Source organism: Rissa tridactyla, chromosome 4 (assembly GCF_028500815.1).
Source record: "Rissa tridactyla isolate bRisTri1 chromosome 4, bRisTri1.patW.cur.20221130, whole genome shotgun sequence".
NCBI lineage: Eukaryota > Metazoa > Chordata > Aves > Charadriiformes > Laridae > Rissa > Rissa tridactyla.
Window position 1 is genome coordinate 13,600,001 of NC_071469.1, and position 16,329 is coordinate 13,616,329.

The window sequence follows — 16,329 nt, forward strand, 5'->3', positions numbered from 1 at the left end:
TGCATCATTCTCATACGTACAAACAGTGAGTCTCTAGGGCTTCTGACTACTCTTCCCTTCACCCACAGTGCTGTAATAATGATATATTTAAATGAGCTGTCTGCAAAGTACAGGTTCTTAAAACAAATCAGCAATGTTCTTTAGAGGCAGTAGTAAGGTAGGAAGGCAAGAAAAATATTTAGGGAATGGTCTGCAAAATGTACCATGGGAGTGAATGGCATTGTGAGACCTGCTGCTACCTGGATCTGGAAAAGCTCTTCTCTTTTCATCTGCACGCTTGCTCCAGGTTACTCTGAGGACTGAGAGAAGACCTAGACAAGGAGGCAAGTAGGATGCTGCTATTCATTCTCACTATGGGATTGTTATTCCACCACTTCAGGAAAAATACAACCAAGGCAAGTTAGCAGTGGCCTGAATGAATCTGAGAGGCAAGGGCAAGAAAGAAGGCAAGAGGAAAAAATAATATCCATCTTGTAGTGACTCGGTACATCTTTCTGCCCTGCTTGATTTTTCAGCGTTTCTGGCTGAAGATGGGGGAGCCCCAGATAGTCCGTGAGAGTTGTAGCAACTTCAATCTGCAGTAGGGCAAAGCCTGATTCCAGGGAGTGCACCGTGTGTGCAGTTCTACTTAAAAACCACCCACTCCCCAACACAAGTGACTTTGTGTGTAGCTCTCTAAGTGACTGTTTATCCAGAGGACAGGTAAGGGGTTTCTAGGAAATTGTACTTTACTGGTGATTGGCACTTTGAGCACAAGCAAAGCATAGCACGCTTGCTTTGTATTGTTGAAGTAGCTGCTGCTTATGGCTATTTGTAAATATGTATGTAAGGTTTGCTTAATTTCAGGGTAATTGCCTCACAAACCATTCTGTAGTGTATTTATTATGCCAAGCTATCATTAGATTCTTTTGGGAATTTATATTAAAAATGGTTGGGCATTTCCAGGGAACACAGGTTTTTACTAAATGGAAAAGGAATCAAGTAAGAAGCCCAATTAGCTGAACAAGTATGATCTTTGAAGCTACCACATTCAGGGAATCCCTCTTTTAGCAAGATGCAAATCCATCTCCTGTGCTTTTAATAAAGTCTTAAATATAGAATTCAGTATTAGGACAGGCGAGAAGGTGCTACTGATTAGTCCTCCTACGAGTAGACTACTTCCAATACAGTGCTGCCACGGGGTACTCATTATTTTTCCTGTTAACTGTTATGGTCTTTGTTCTGATTTTTTTTTTTTTTTTTTTTTTTAACCTGAGGGCTGTAGAAGTCTTATGTTCATCTCAAGGGAGTTTTAAATTTGAAATCAACACTGATTTCAGTAGCATAACTTGGATCTAATATCTGGGAAAAAATTGTCCCATGTCATCCAGGGCATCACTTTTAGTTATCTCCTAATATTAATCAGCAGTGATGTTACCTACCTCCAAAATCATGACTGTTCCATATTTCTTAATACCACTGCATTTCTCTCTATATATATACAAGAGCTTTTGTGCAAAACTGAAATCCATGCATGATATGTTTTCTTAGAGTGAAAATTATTGAAGTTTTCTTTAAATACATTTAAAAGCATTTAAAAGATGGTCCTTTCCATTGTCAAATTAATGCATTTTTTTATACAATGTATTTTGTATTTCACTGGTTTGTAGTAAATTAGCGTAATTTAAAGTTCACATGAATGATTCTGAGGCCATGAGCGTTCTATTAAATATCATTCAATTGGTATAATTTGATGTAATGTTCTGCACTAACTGAATAGTGTTGGAATGTAATAAAATAATAACTTCAATATTAACTTTTTTCACCTTATGTGGTGTGTAGACAGACATCGCTCTTGCTATGGCAAAGTCCTGAGCATTGCTTTTGTTTCCCGAGTAAGCAGCTGTTTCCGTAAACGTTTTGTGTAAGACTGTGTGCTCACCCGTATGGCATCTAGATGAAGGAATGACTGAGAGAGTCATGGATTTCTTACTTCAGCAAGTAACCTGTTGAAAAGTTCCCCTTTGGTCAATTTGTGGCATATTACGTAGTCTCAATATGGAGGTTTTCTCTCTGTATTAGCCAGATCAAGAACTGGCACTGCTTGGTCAATGCTGTTACGGGAATAAGAAACTGGTTCAAAGTCTCAAAGGGCTAGAGGCGATTCCCTGTAAAGTCAGTACATGGTTTCCTACTGACTACACCAAGAATTAGAGCATGTCCCATGAGACTTATTTGAGAAACTGCTTGCAAAGTAAGTATTTTGCTTCCTAGCTTGTCAATCAAAATCTGTCTTTTTATTTCTGATGCTGTTTTAACTGTGTCACTTTGTAAGGTGCTCACAGGGAAACTTGAAAACTGTTTTGCCTTCTAGGAATTAGTACTACAATTCACTGGTGCTTGTAGGAGGGCACTGTCTTAACATGTCTTAGGTACTGCAGTGCTGCTTCTGTTTTTACATTTCTCTAGAGAACTGAGCTGTTAACGGATATCTAAAAGACACACACAACCATAATTTGGGAGAACATGGAGAGGTTTCAGTGTGACTAATATAAAAGCATTCTGTTGTCCTAGGGTGTAACATATGAAGGTGATTAGGTACAAATATTCATAGAATTTTAGACTGGTTTGGGTTGGAAGGGACCTTTAAAGGTCATCTAGTCCAAGCCCCCTGCAATGAGCAGGGACATCTTCAACTAGATCAGGTTGCTCAGAGCCCTGTCCAACCTGACCTTGAATGTTTCCAGGAATGCAACATCTGCCACCTCTCTGAGCAACCTGTGCCAGTGTTTCACCACCCTTATTGTAAAAAAATTCTCCCTTATATCTAGTGTAAATCTGTCCTCTTTCATTTTAAAAGAATTATCGCCTGCTCTATCACAACAGGCCTTGCTAAAAAGGAGCCTTCTATTCTCCAGGCTGAATAACCCCAAATATTGTAGGTAAATAAGATACCTTTTCAGCTGCGCTCCTTATATTAAGGATGTAAAGTACAGGAAGAGTTTAAAAGACTTCTACAGCTTTCTGTCATCACGGGCATCTTTATCAGATGAAGTTTTAGCCTCTTTGTAACTTCTATCACCAGAACACACTTAAACAAGACTCAAGTTACATGCCCAGAAGACGAGCAAATCATTAGCAATTGCTTGCATTTCCCCTGGAGTGACTTGTAGCTGAGTAGCACAGGCACCTGTGGATACTGCCTGTTCCTTCTCACATCTACATGAACACTCGGTGTTATATGAAATGCACAGTTAAACAAGTGTGAGGTAGACCATAGTCTGCCACTTGGGCCCGCAAATCAGAGTTCTGTTGTAAGTGCAACCTCTGAAAACAGTAAACAATATGCTTTTTCTTTTATAACAAGATTTGGGCTAAAAAAGACCTAAACCTCATGGAAGTGGTTCTTAGTAAGATGTTCTCTTCAAAGGAAATGCAACAGAACTCAAAGTTTCTTCAAAACATTTATGAATGAAAGTGAACGTATCCAGACATCTGACTGAGTAGTGCTTTTGTTAGAAGTGGTAATGTAGGAAGGGTTTGGGGTTTGTGTGTCTCTGTCAATGTAAAGTGCTGCTGTTAAAATAACAGTGGCCCAGTTCTGAAAATGGGAGACGCTCAGGGTTAGAATTGTGCACCTGGCCGGGGGACTGCAGGAGCCCTGTCCCAAGGGCAGGTATTGCTTAGCACCCGGAAAACATAAGAGTCTGATAACTGTCTAATGCAAACAGTAATAGACATCTTAAGATTCAATTAATCTACAGGCCACTCTCCTTATTAAAAAATAAATTTAGTTAAGGAAAAGAGCACATTGAACGTTGTCAGTCCAGTAGGAAGTTGTCGCTGATCTTGCTTTTGAAATCTTGCTGTGAGTTTGCATCATTTAGTCATGGAAAATATTGCTGTTAGTTATCGTAAACAGATCACTTGGCAAGGTGAGCATAGCACTGAAATTCTCTTCTCAACAGAATGGAAAAACTTAGATAAAAAAAATACTTGATAAGATAAGGTAAAAATAGACTGACACCACCACCGCCATCTCTAAAGGACTGTATTCACATCTACAGTAGTTTACAGAAATGACAGTAGTTTACAGAAATGTGGTTAGAAACATGCACACTCCATTTCAAAAAAAAAAAATGAAAAGTACTAGACCTTCTAGAAAAATGTAGGTTCTAGCCCACGAAGTCTAGGAATGGAACAGCAGAGGTGCAAAAATGCAGGTATACAGTCATGGACATCTTTGTGAGCTGTTAGGTCTCAGCCCAGGCAAACACGAGGATTCATCACAGTTGTGCTCAGTAGCTAATAAAGGTGGAGCTAGGTTTTGCTGCTCGATTTGTTTTGCTTCGCTTTGCTTTAGGAGTGATCACATTTTGCCACCTGTGGATTTGTTGTAATAGATGGTTTACAATTCTGACTTTTATTTATGAAACTCTGTTTATATCCTTTACCTTTATTCTGACTTGTTGCTTCTGCTAGCAGCATGTCACTCCTCCTTCCCTTCACTTGGGTAGCGTACTGCACTGTAAAACTAGTATTAGGCAATGTGTGTTTTATGCTTTGATATACCTCTGTTAATGTAAAGTTGGTCTAGAAGAACCGTAGCGAGTATCAGAAAGCACAAGCAGATTTGTAACAAAGGAATAGAGTTTCAGGTGCAGCTCAGTTTTTATCAAAGCTGTAAGCCCTAATGAATTCATGGGAATTAGAACATGCAGATATCTGATAAATACTGAAACAAGTCAACTGAACTATAGTGTATTTCTAGGGATTTTGTTAATTTGTTTTTCTTTCCTATGTATTGAACTGGATCTAGCCACCAGTAACTTAGGGCTTGAAGAATGCCTTAGTTTCCTGGAACTAAGTGTGTCTGTGTCATGTAAAAAAACAGCAATACTTAAATGTGGTTTATATGATTTCCTGGTTCGCATGGCTGGTGTGCATTGTTTTATTTGTGGTGTTTTGTTTTTTTTAAATATTCAGGTATCCTTTCCTGTCCTGTGTGCAAACAGACCTGCTTTGCAAGGGATGTAGTTGAAAATTTCTTTCTCAAGGACTTTCCCACTTCTAATTCAGCTATGGCAAAGGTAAGTGAAAACCACTAAGTTGGGTGCCTTGTGAGTTGTTGAAACACTACCAGATGAACACTGTTTGAAAACAGCAAACTTTGTATTGAACAACAGTCTCACAGTTTGCTTATATGGCACTGTAATTACTTCACTCCTAGAGATGGACATACTGCCTTAATAGTACTTTTTAAACTTTATTTGAATAATGAGCTTGACGCTATATACTTAAAATACATCTGACTAAAAAATATTGCTGCTAATGGTATAGGACTGGATCTGTGACAATCAATATATTAGGAAGATACTGAATCTCTTGGATTCCTCATTGTCCCCTTTCTGCTCTCAACACAAAGTAAACAGAAGCAGACTAACAGTTGAATGATTACACCAAGATTACCCATTACATCCCGTGGGCAATTATCATTTTCTGATTGTCTGTTTTAATAATAAAAAAGGTCACATCATATTTCAGTTTCCCATCGGGGGATGGACGCATAGGGTAATTGGAAGGAATAGGATTACTACCTTGGCTGTGTACTCACACTGTACACAGATGGATTTCTGTTAAATAGCCAGTTAATAGGCAGGACTATTCTCACAGGTTTTTAGTTGTCACGGCTTTGAGCTGCGAGGAGGGACAGAGAAAGTTGTTTATTTCTGCCCATTCTGTTACAAAACGGTATTCTATTATTAACACGAATAAGATTGATTTCAAAATGTGGTAGTAGTACTGCAGCTGGGTAGCTGGACTTAAAACAGGTCAACTTGTCAAAACTATTCTGTAATCTGCTGACTGCTTTTTCCAAGGCGTGGTCCAAAGCAAGGAAAGAGTAATTAATAATCAGGGATACTGGACGTCACCATCTGAACCAGCTCCTGGACCTCAGTGTGTCTCTTTTGCACTTTTGACTCCTAAGTAAATGGGATAGCCACAGTGGATATTCAGTTTCAGGGCCTTTGGGTGGAGGGGAACGCTTTTTCCATAATGTAGGACAGAAGAGATATCTTTCCACTCCTCTTAACTCCTCTAGGGGCAGCAACAATTTGTAGGTCAGTTCTGTCCCATGCAGAAGGCTTGAGACCTCTTTAAATTGTGCAAGTGACTTGCCCAATGACGTTGTAATTTCTGTGTTTCATTTTCTCCATTGTTAAAAAGAAAAAAAACATGTAACCTAATCCATGGAGTGTTCTGGGGAAATTAAAAAATAAATGCAAGCAAAGCATGTTGACATCTTCAGGTGTAAGATGCTTGAAGAGTGCAACATAACTTTAGATAAAACAGGAAGAGGTCTATTCACATGCACTCTTCAAAGAGAAGAAGAAAATTCATAAGATATTGCTGAATGTTTAGAATGCATTTATTATACTGGGATGGTGAGACACTGGAACATGTTGCCCAGGGAGGTGATGGAGGTCCCATCCCTGGAGACATTCAAAGCCAGGCTTGATGAGGCTCTGAGCAATCTGATCTAGTTAAAGATGTTCCTGCTTACTGCAGGGGGGGTTGGACTAGATGACCTTTAAAGGTCCCTTCCAACCCAACAGATTCTATGATTTCTTAATTACCATGACTCACATCATTTACCTTTCAATGAGAATTTGTGTAGAAAGGAAATCAAATGAGACTATCTAATGTCTTCAAAAGCACTGGATTATTTTTTCAAACCTTCTTTAAAAGAAGGTTTTTATTTTCTTCAATCCCTTAGGAGTCCTAAAAGCGGTTCAGTAAGGCAGATTTCTCACTAGAGCATCCGAGTACCCTAGAGGGACTCACGAATGTTCCGCACAGTTTTTGTCTTACTTCCTTTTTATTAACAGTCAAGTCATGTTTCAGTGAAGCTTGCTTACTGTCTTTTATCCACCATCCCCGCCCCAAAACTAAAGCCATAGTTTCACCATCAGTGATATCCAAAGGAGAAGCACCAGCTCATCCAACTGAGACACAGCTGAACTACCATTATTTTCTTAATTTACCTAATATGTTCAAATGGGAATCTGTCAAGGCTTGTAACAAAGTGTTTGGAAGCAAGACGTTTCTCTGTGTGCGAGACAGTGAAGCATAAATGATAGAATGTGCTATATACCATCAGCAGGAGTTTCAAAAATATGCAATTCAGAATCTCTTGCCCAAAAGCCCATTTCCACATCATAAATAATGTAACTCTGGGAACACTCTGTGCTTTGCAACTTAGAAGTAATGTTAACACAGTACGGTGTCAGGTTCTAGTCAGACTGAAAGATGAGCAGTTACAGGCAAGCCTGTCATTAAGCAGTTTTGGTTACTGTAGAGAAGGCAGAGCATCACTCAACTTTTGACCTGTCCCCTAAGCTGGCCCTTCATGGGTACACTTTAAATTAGACACTTCTTTTTATATAGCAAGCTTTGCTTCCCAAAATAAATACCCTTGCATTTTGGTTATATGAGTTATATTAGGCTTTTTGGTTTAAATTATTATATGTACATTTTGGAAAACATTGTTGATAAGCAAATGGCCAAAACAGCAGAATGGCTTACACAAATACTTCCCTACCTAAACAATCAAACACATTTAAAATTTTGCTTTGTTGTCTTATTGTCACGAATTGCCCAATCCCTTTGAATAAGATTGGGAATACTTAGAAACTCTTGAACAATGAGTTGATAAGAGACCTGTTGTGAAATTCCAGCTCCACTGAAGGGAATAGTAAAATTTAAATGAATTTCAAGAGAACAAAAAATTTTTCTTCTTTCACTGAAGTGAATCAGAACTCAACTCACTTCTGTGTCAGAATTTAGGTGGATAAAGGTGTTCCACTTAGTTTTAAATCATTTAACATTTAGATGGCTTTAACATTAAGACGACCAGCAAAGCACTGTGATTGTTTTTTCTTCAGGCTTTCTATTCCATGAGACACCACAAAGAGAAACTCTTCTATTAAATTCACCAGGGCTTGCATCAGGGCTTATGTGCGGAGCGCATGCTGCTATATCCTTCTGTTCGTGCTTCCCATCAGAATAATTGGGATGTAATTGTAACTGGACTGAATTGAAGATAAGCTGATGCCCAACAGAAAGGACACCATAGGAAGTAATTTTGCCATCTATTATTAGTTGCTTGAATAGCCCCGAGTAGTAGCAATATTCAGGAACTATGCATAAGTACAGTAGATATATTGTAACCTTGTAGGAAATGTTTGAGTATGATAAACTGGGGGCAAAGCTTTTATGCTTTGATGATGGTAAAATTACATCACTATGTTCGCTCCGCCCATTAGTACCTATTTGTGGCTATGGTAGGTCAAAAGCATTAATATTAGGAGTTTTCAAACAAAGTATTTTATGCCTAGTGCAAATACTTTTTAAAAGACGTATAGTTATAGCTATCCTGAAATAACTCTTGAGTTCATTCTGGATACCAAAGATCAAATTGCCACTTCATTTATGTGCTGCTTTATTCATTTGCCCTTTAGTGACACTTCCAGACAGCGTGGCCTATATAACAAAAGACATTTCCTAAATTGTTGAATCAATAGAGGTGATAATTAATTAAGGTTTCCAGTTCTTCTCAAGTTCCCCTGTCTTACGTTTCCAGTTCACCACATGTGATATTAGTATATAAATTGAGCTCATTTCTGGTCAGCTCTTTAGAGAATAGGAACTAAGTTTTTCATTAATTATATGTGGGTGTTCCCGTATTGTTTTCTAAATTGCCTTACCACTGTCATGTTTTATGTATTTTTCTGACAGTTACACTGTATCAGAGCGGTTCATACAATGCTAAAGCAAATAGAGTAAGCTCTAATTTTAAATGAAGTAATGTGGATTTGGAGTAGCTCTGCTGAAGTAGCTCTGATTTACATTCATATACATGAAAGCAGAAGTGGGTTCTAGCCTATAGATTTTTTTAGTTTGTTAATAAATAACTAGTAATGGACAGAAATTAATGAATAACACTGAAATAATATGGTGAAATGCTTCTGCATAATGTTGTGACTAGAAATGGAAATGGTAGTTAGATTAAGAACTTTTTGATGGGCTATGTTTGACTCTAACTTTTCATATACTTGGCAACTTAGACTATCTTTTCTGAGGTAGAAAATATCTGTATCTGTCTATCTAAATATATATATACATATGTGTATATATATATATATAAAAGTAAGGCATACACTCATTTGATGTGTTAAAGCCATCAGTAAGTAGTACAGCACTTAACCGAAATGGATTACAAAGCACACAACTCATTTTCAAAAGTAACTTTTAACCTAACCTTCCTTAACTGAAATCAGAAAAGTCTTATTTCATAATTTCATGGCTTTTTCAGTACAGAAGAAACAAGTGATTATGATTATTTATTCTGACTTCACATGTAACATGGACCCTAGAATTTTGCTGAATAATTCTTACATCATGTCATAATTATCCTTGATTGTGCTAGAGCAGAGAAAGGCAACCAGTTTGATTTAAGTGCTTCAAATCTTAATTTTATTCTGTTCCCTGTTACAACAATAACCAGACTCTTAAAATCACTTGAATTGCATGTCTGAGGAAGAAGAATGTTAAGCTTACGAATCTGAATCATAGCCTACTAAAGATAACAGTTTGTACAGCTAATTTGTTATCTTTGTATGTAACTGCACTTTTTGTTCTTAGAGCTGCTCCACGTGTAAAGAGAAGAGACCCGCTCACAGTCTCTGTACAAGCTGCAATAAGTGGTTGTGCAGCTCATGTACAGAGGAACATAGACATGGCAAGGAAACTGGAGACCGCTTACTTTCTGTATCCCTGAAGGGCTGCACAGGTACTGAAGATACACTTCGAAATTTTATTTCTTCTCATATCAGTTATTCGGTTGAAAAAGGAGCAGTTGCAAGCTGTGTGCTGCAGACACCATGCTCTGTGTGCGTGACTCAGAAGGATATGTCTGTGTCAATGAGAGATTACGTGATTTTTCTATAACTTTAGGGCCATTGCCACAACCAGCATTCCACAGTATCTGAAAAGTTTTGGATATTTGTATTTCACAGAGACTGTTTTTTCCATATGCCTTTTCTGTCTGTGGAGTGATGGGCTAAGGTTTGGTAAGCTACAACAGCAAAAGGCCTTTCCCTTTCAGTATTTCTGTTCTCTTTTGGGTAATTTCCTTCAGGAAACTACCATAAAGCATTTCCTGTGTTTATGGACAAGGTGTGGGAGCGTGAGTCACAGGCGGCAAAAGGCTGTGATGACTGTAAGATGTTCCTTTCCAAGCCTGGAGTGAAAAACATGGTTCCTGAGTGTGATCACTATATTGCCACCAGCAAACACAAATGAAGCTTTTAAAATTATTATTATTTATGTATATATTATTTATTTAGGATGTGAATATCCCCTCAGGATATTTCAAAGAAAGTAAATACTAGTATATACTAGAACTTAGGCTTTTTTTTTTTTTTTTTCTCTTCTGGAAATAAAGCATCCTCTGTTTTCAGATTCAGTAGCCACCTTCAGTCTGTGTATGGTGTTCTGAACAGCAGCCACCTTGTTTGTAGGCCCTTGTAACCATTAAGAGACTCTCTATCCCATTGATCTTGCACCTTTAAAGTGTTCTATCTTTTGCCTTTTGCTTTACAAGGGCCACACTTTCTTTTGTGATCTGAAAATTGTAAGATTCCCTGGGTCTGAAACGAAGCAAAGTAGGAAAAAAACCCCACCAAACATATTGAATCCTGCCTATTCCTATTGATTTTGATAAACAATTTCTTCCTTGAGCGGCAGAACTAAAGGAGCCCAGCTTCCCTGGGAAACCTTTCTTTCTGCTTCTTCCTTCATGATACCTGTGCTCTGTGTAACACATCTGATCACTCCCTGCCGTGCAAAACCTGCAGCTCTCTGTCACAGTTCCCCATCCACTTACCCTGCACATCCTCTTGCTTCCTTCCTGGGTCATCAACTGCCCGCTGGGCGAGACCCAGCTCATGCAGCTGAATGGCTAAGCTGGCTGCCAGGCTACACCCTTAGCCTGGTGACTCCTGAGGTCATGCTGCAGACTGATGTGCCAAATTCATGTGATTTTTCAGAACTTTACCCTTCTTTCAGTTTTGTATTTAGAAGATAAGGGCAGGACTAGGCTGGGACAGAAAAATGCCATATTGTATAAGAAGAAAACAATTTTAAGGTAGTCTGATTTCTTTTTCCAACAGACTCATCCTTTGTGAGTCTGAAGTGAAGGCCCACAAAATGAATGCTGCTGGTAGGGAATTCCCTGTGAGGGCTTCGTAGTATTGGAAATGGCTCCATTCTTCTTTGGAAACAGCTTCATTTTATTCGCCTCCATAGCATTCTGTAACATCTGGTAGCTTGGGGTGTGTGTGTGCTAGTTAGATTTCATTGTTTTGAACATGCTTGTTGAGAACTGGAATAGGAAGTTATGGGAGTGGTTTGTATCACAGTTATTCAGCTAAAAACTGCTACTGAACTACTACATTGTAAAATAGACCTTAGTTTTTAAGCATAAACCCAGATAAATAGCACTGGACATCACTTTGATTCCCACCCACCCCCCTCAAATTTCCCAGTAACATTATATGTTTTACGTCTTGTTGCTCCAGTGTATTCCTGTTAGTTGAACCATTTCTAGAGGTACTATCAAAAATTCCAGTTTCTTGTGAGTGACAGACTATTACTGCTTGTTATGAATACGAAGAGATGCTGAGATGTGGTTCACAGATGGGTTAAACTGCACTACTTCCATTTTTCACAGACACTGATTTTTCCTGATTTAAAAAAAAAAAAAAGGCACCCAAAAAAACCTGCAAAAACTTTCTGGATTTGTGACCACAAGATGTGAAAATGTTGAAATCTTCTAAAATGAATTGCGTAGCTGAGCACTGGAGAGCTAGGTGCCGGGAACACAGGCCAAAGCTTTATGACAGATTAAGCAGCAGTTTTGGAGGAATAATCTCTGAAGAACAAACCTTTCACTGGAGAGCTCTGCATTAGCACTAGGAATAAGTGAACTTTTTTAAGTTCAAAGTGCTGCAGAGCTCTCTAACTGCTTAAAGTCCAAAACTTCTTCCTCCCTTAGTTGTAACGTTCTTAAAAGGACATTCAGTACAGACTCTTTCCTCATCAAGTGGAAATCTGTGCTTTGCAATTGAGTAGAAATAATCCTTTTGCCAAAACAATGCTAGAAGTTAATGATCTGGTACTGACATACCAACTATTTATAGGCTAGTGCACAAACGGAATAATTTTCTCTTTGCTATACTATCCTTTCAGTCTTTCAAGGTTGAGTATGAACCTGTAAAATCAAAGTTTGAGTCATTGCATATTATGCAAGTTGAGGGAGGACCCTATTAGCTAAGATGAGATTGCTTTTCCATAGTTGACATTAACTGGTCAGCGGAACAGAGATTTAAAACTTTCTGTTAATTATTCAAGAGATCAACCTGAGATAAAGAAAATATAGGCAGTAGGAAATGGTGACTCAAATTATGTTAATTCAGAATTTAGGGCAACTGAACTTTCCCTGTTCCTCAAGTGAAGTTCTTTTCAAGAAGCTAACATGGATAGTTTTGGTAAAGATGTCTGCTCCTAGAAAAGTCACGCTTGTGCCCTTGCTTAGCATCTGATTTGTAAGAATTCAACTTATTTTAAAGCTGAAGAACATAGCTCTGAGCTGAGTATAAAGTAGGTCAAGAGTACCATGGCTCAGTGGCAGTTCTCACTGATATGTCAATTGAATCAGGGAATTATTAGTGGCAGACACTGATGGTCTGTGTTGTAATAAGATAACATTGATTTTTATCATAATTTGCATTTGAAATCTGCTTGTCTCTTAAATCTGACACAGTCCTAAAAACCCCACTGATTTCTCTGGGATGATTACAATCACCCCAAGGCTAAAGAACCCTTCAGAGACAGAAAAATGGATAAATCATTATATAAGATCATGAGTAGGCTTCATTATACTTGGACCTTAAAGACCGCATCTCATTATAAGTTGGAGTTTAATATGGATAATTTGATCCTGAGTTTTCAGAAAAACAGCTTGCATGCTCTGCAAGCTCTGAACACTTAGAGGGGCTTTTCCAACTCGTGAAAATTGAGATGGTTATTAGGGGCTTTTTGTTTTTCTTCTAAGATATAATACCTGACGCCATAGGGGAGGAAGAGATGATCTTCAGCATCCACTTTGGTTATATGTTGGTTATAGAACCTGCTTGGTTACGTATTATTTGCATTGTCAGCTGCAGGTTTTAGTGAAAAAGTACACATTTGCAGAACAATCAGAAAAAAATTGCTATTGCGGTGAGTTCTGTTTGTACCTTTATAGAAAAAGATATTGGAGTGGGCTAGAAAAATCCCTGATCCAATTTCCTCTTTTAATAATGCTATCTATTAGCATTTGATTCAAAAATAATATAAAACAATAAACCTTCCTGAACAATAAAACATGATGCTGTAGTAAATAATTCATAACAATGTAAACTATGTAATGCTGTTACATAAAAATCTTGGCCTAATCTATCACAAATAATCTTCTTGCACGTTATGTTAAGATGGTGGAGGGGGCAGCCAATTGAACTGGAGGAAGTAAAACAACCACCTCAGAAATACTTAAGAGTAGATAACAATCTAAAAAGTAGGAAATTTGTCATGACTTTTTAAGAGCACGGCATGGATTTTCTCCATATTTTCATTCTCTTTGTCAGACAACAGGTTTTCTTAGCCTTTCTACTTCTATTCTGTGCATTTTCCAATTTGAAAACAAAGCGACTGAATTAGTATAGCTTGCTGTACACTGTGTGTCTGTGTTAATTGCGATAGTATCACTTCAGAGGCTTGATTCTCTAAAGGGCTCCATTTTGCTACAGGATGAGAGCATGGTCCCTGCCACAAGTTGGTTTTTTTAAATGTTTAGATAAGTAAGATAGATTTGGTGTGGGAAAACTGAAACATTTTTTCTCATTTTATAGGACCAAATGATGATAGAGAAATAAGTGATATTTTTATTTCATTTGAAGTTTGTATCAATAAATGTTATCTAATTATGATTGTTTTGTTTAATGTCTTGTGTGTTGGTAAAGAATAATGGAATAGTGTCTTTGTAGGAATACTTTGAGGATGCAATCGTGTTTTGTTTGCAAAACAATTTCCCATGTGAGGTTTTTAAGAACAAAGGATTTCCTTGCTTCTACTGTGAGTTCAGGTTTATTTAATATATTTGCTCTTCTATATTTTACAATACAGTTTTGTTGACTGGTTTGCCAGACCAGGGCATTCAAAGTCATGAGGCAGGTGCCCAAAATCATGAGAAATATTTAATACTCATGAGACTTTAGAGGACAACATGAATTTGACTTCATGACTTGTTTCTGAACCTCTTTGATGTGCTCAGTTTGTAGGATGTATAAGGCCAGGAAAAAAATATAAACAAACCTTGCTTCATATAATCAGATGGTTCCATGGTCTGGGTCTTTTAAAAATAACATCAAGACTTTCAATGAAATTGTGAGAGTTTGGCAACTCTTTTTCTGAACTATAATAGTAATCATTGTCAATGACACCATTGCTTTATATTCCTCAGCAACTGAGGATGAAGCAAGCGAGTTTTCCTTATTTTGTCCAGTGCACACTCAAGAGCCACTCAAGCTGTTTTGTGAGACCTGCGATACCCTTACATGCCGCGGCTGCCTTCTGACAGAGCACAAGGAACACAGGTACCACACACTGATTGCTTAATCATAACCCTGTCTAAAACTGTAGTTAATTTAGATTTAAGACTGTTCGTCTGCATCTTCTGTCAGCTGAAGTTGCAGGCTAGTCCAAACTTAAAAGCCATGGCAAATTCCATTTAGTTGTCTTATGCCCAACCAGTGTAACACATGGGTTACTGCCGCCACAGAATCACTCACTGCTCTCAGCAGTGTGTACCTTCCCAATTGTATTGTCTGCCCAGATACCGTGTATGGATGTAGTTCCTTGTGATTGTGCTCAAAGGCACAAGTTGAACTCAATACTTAGCGTGGTTCAAATACGTCTGTTTGTCAAAGACATCATGACCATACAAGGCCAGAGTTAGCAAAGCTTGGGCATGCTGCTTGCCTTTGGAAGTGTGAGAGCCGTGGAAGGAACTGTCTATACACAGTGACACCTTTTGTGAGATGAGGGAACCACGTCTAGACAGTTATTAAGGCAGCTGGTCCCCATAACTCATCAACTGATAAGTTGATTACTTATCAACAGGGAAAAAAAAAAAAAAAGGTGTGACAATTTCCCCTTCTTTCCCAGGTTCAGACACCTTGATGAAGCTTTGCAGAATCAGAGAGTTATCCTGGAAAATGTCATAACTAAAGTGGAAGAGAAAAAAAATGGGATTCAGGTTTCAGCTAAACAGATCGAAGACAGGTAATTGCTATGCTTTCTTTTTTCTTTTTTTTTCTTGAAAGTGGTTGAAGAGTAAAAATATTATTTTCGCTAAATGTAAGTTAACAGAAGTAAATGCAGATGCTGTATTTTTTTTTTTCCATGGAGGGTAGGAAATAATAGTAAGATTAAAAATATCAAATTCATGTTTGAGTAATACTGACAAGTCATGACATTGTAATACATGATTCCATAGTCCTTATAAGGCATGTGACAGCTGACTTCAGAGTTGAGATTTCTTTGTATAATCTGTTTCCTAACTAGAATTTGAAAAGATTAGAAATGAAGACTGTTTTTAAAATACGTTATTTCATAGAATCATAGAATTGCAGAACATGAGGTTGGAAGGGACCTCAAGGATCATCCGGTCCAACCTTTCTTGGCAAAAGCACAGTCTAGACAAGATGGCCCAGCACCCCGTCCAGCTGAATCTTAAAAGTGTCCAAATATGGGGAATACACCACTTCCCAGGGGAGATTATTCCAATGTCTGATTGTTCTCATTGTGAAAATTTTTCTTCTTGTGTCCCATTGGAATATCCCCAGGAGTAACTTGTACCCATTACCCCTCATCTTTTCCACGTGAGTCCTTGTAAAAAGGGAGTCTCCATCTGCTTTGTAGTCACCCTTTAAATACTGGAACGTGGTGATAAGGTCTCCCCTAAGCCTTCTTTTCTCAAGGCTGAACAAACCCAATCCTAACAGCCTTACCTCATATCACAGGCTTCCCAATCCTTTGTTCATCTTTGTGGCCCTTCTCCGGAGCCTCTCCAGCCTGTCCACATCTGTTTTGTATAGCGTGGACCAAAACTGAACACAGTATTCCAGGGGTGGCCTGACAAGTGCTGAGTAGGAATAATGACTTCTTTATCTCTGCTGGTGATGGCCT

At 38.2% G+C, this 16,329-nt stretch overlaps 1 protein-coding gene across 4 annotated transcripts in view; it reads left to right on the top strand.

The window, feature by feature from the left end:
* Positions 1–16,329, top strand: part of TRIM66 (tripartite motif containing 66) — a 59,239-nt gene that overhangs the window by 6,277 nt on the left and 36,633 nt on the right. For all 4 annotated transcript variants that reach the window (XM_054200545.1, XM_054200543.1, XM_054200542.1 and 1 more), the window contains 4 exons: positions 4,966–5,069; positions 9,685–9,832; positions 14,603–14,735; positions 15,307–15,423. In XM_054200545.1, the coding sequence (XP_054056520.1) occupies positions 4,966–5,069; positions 9,685–9,832; positions 14,603–14,735; positions 15,307–15,423 (502 nt within the window). The remainder of the gene's footprint in view (positions 1–4,965; positions 5,070–9,684; positions 9,833–14,602; positions 14,736–15,306; positions 15,424–16,329) is intronic.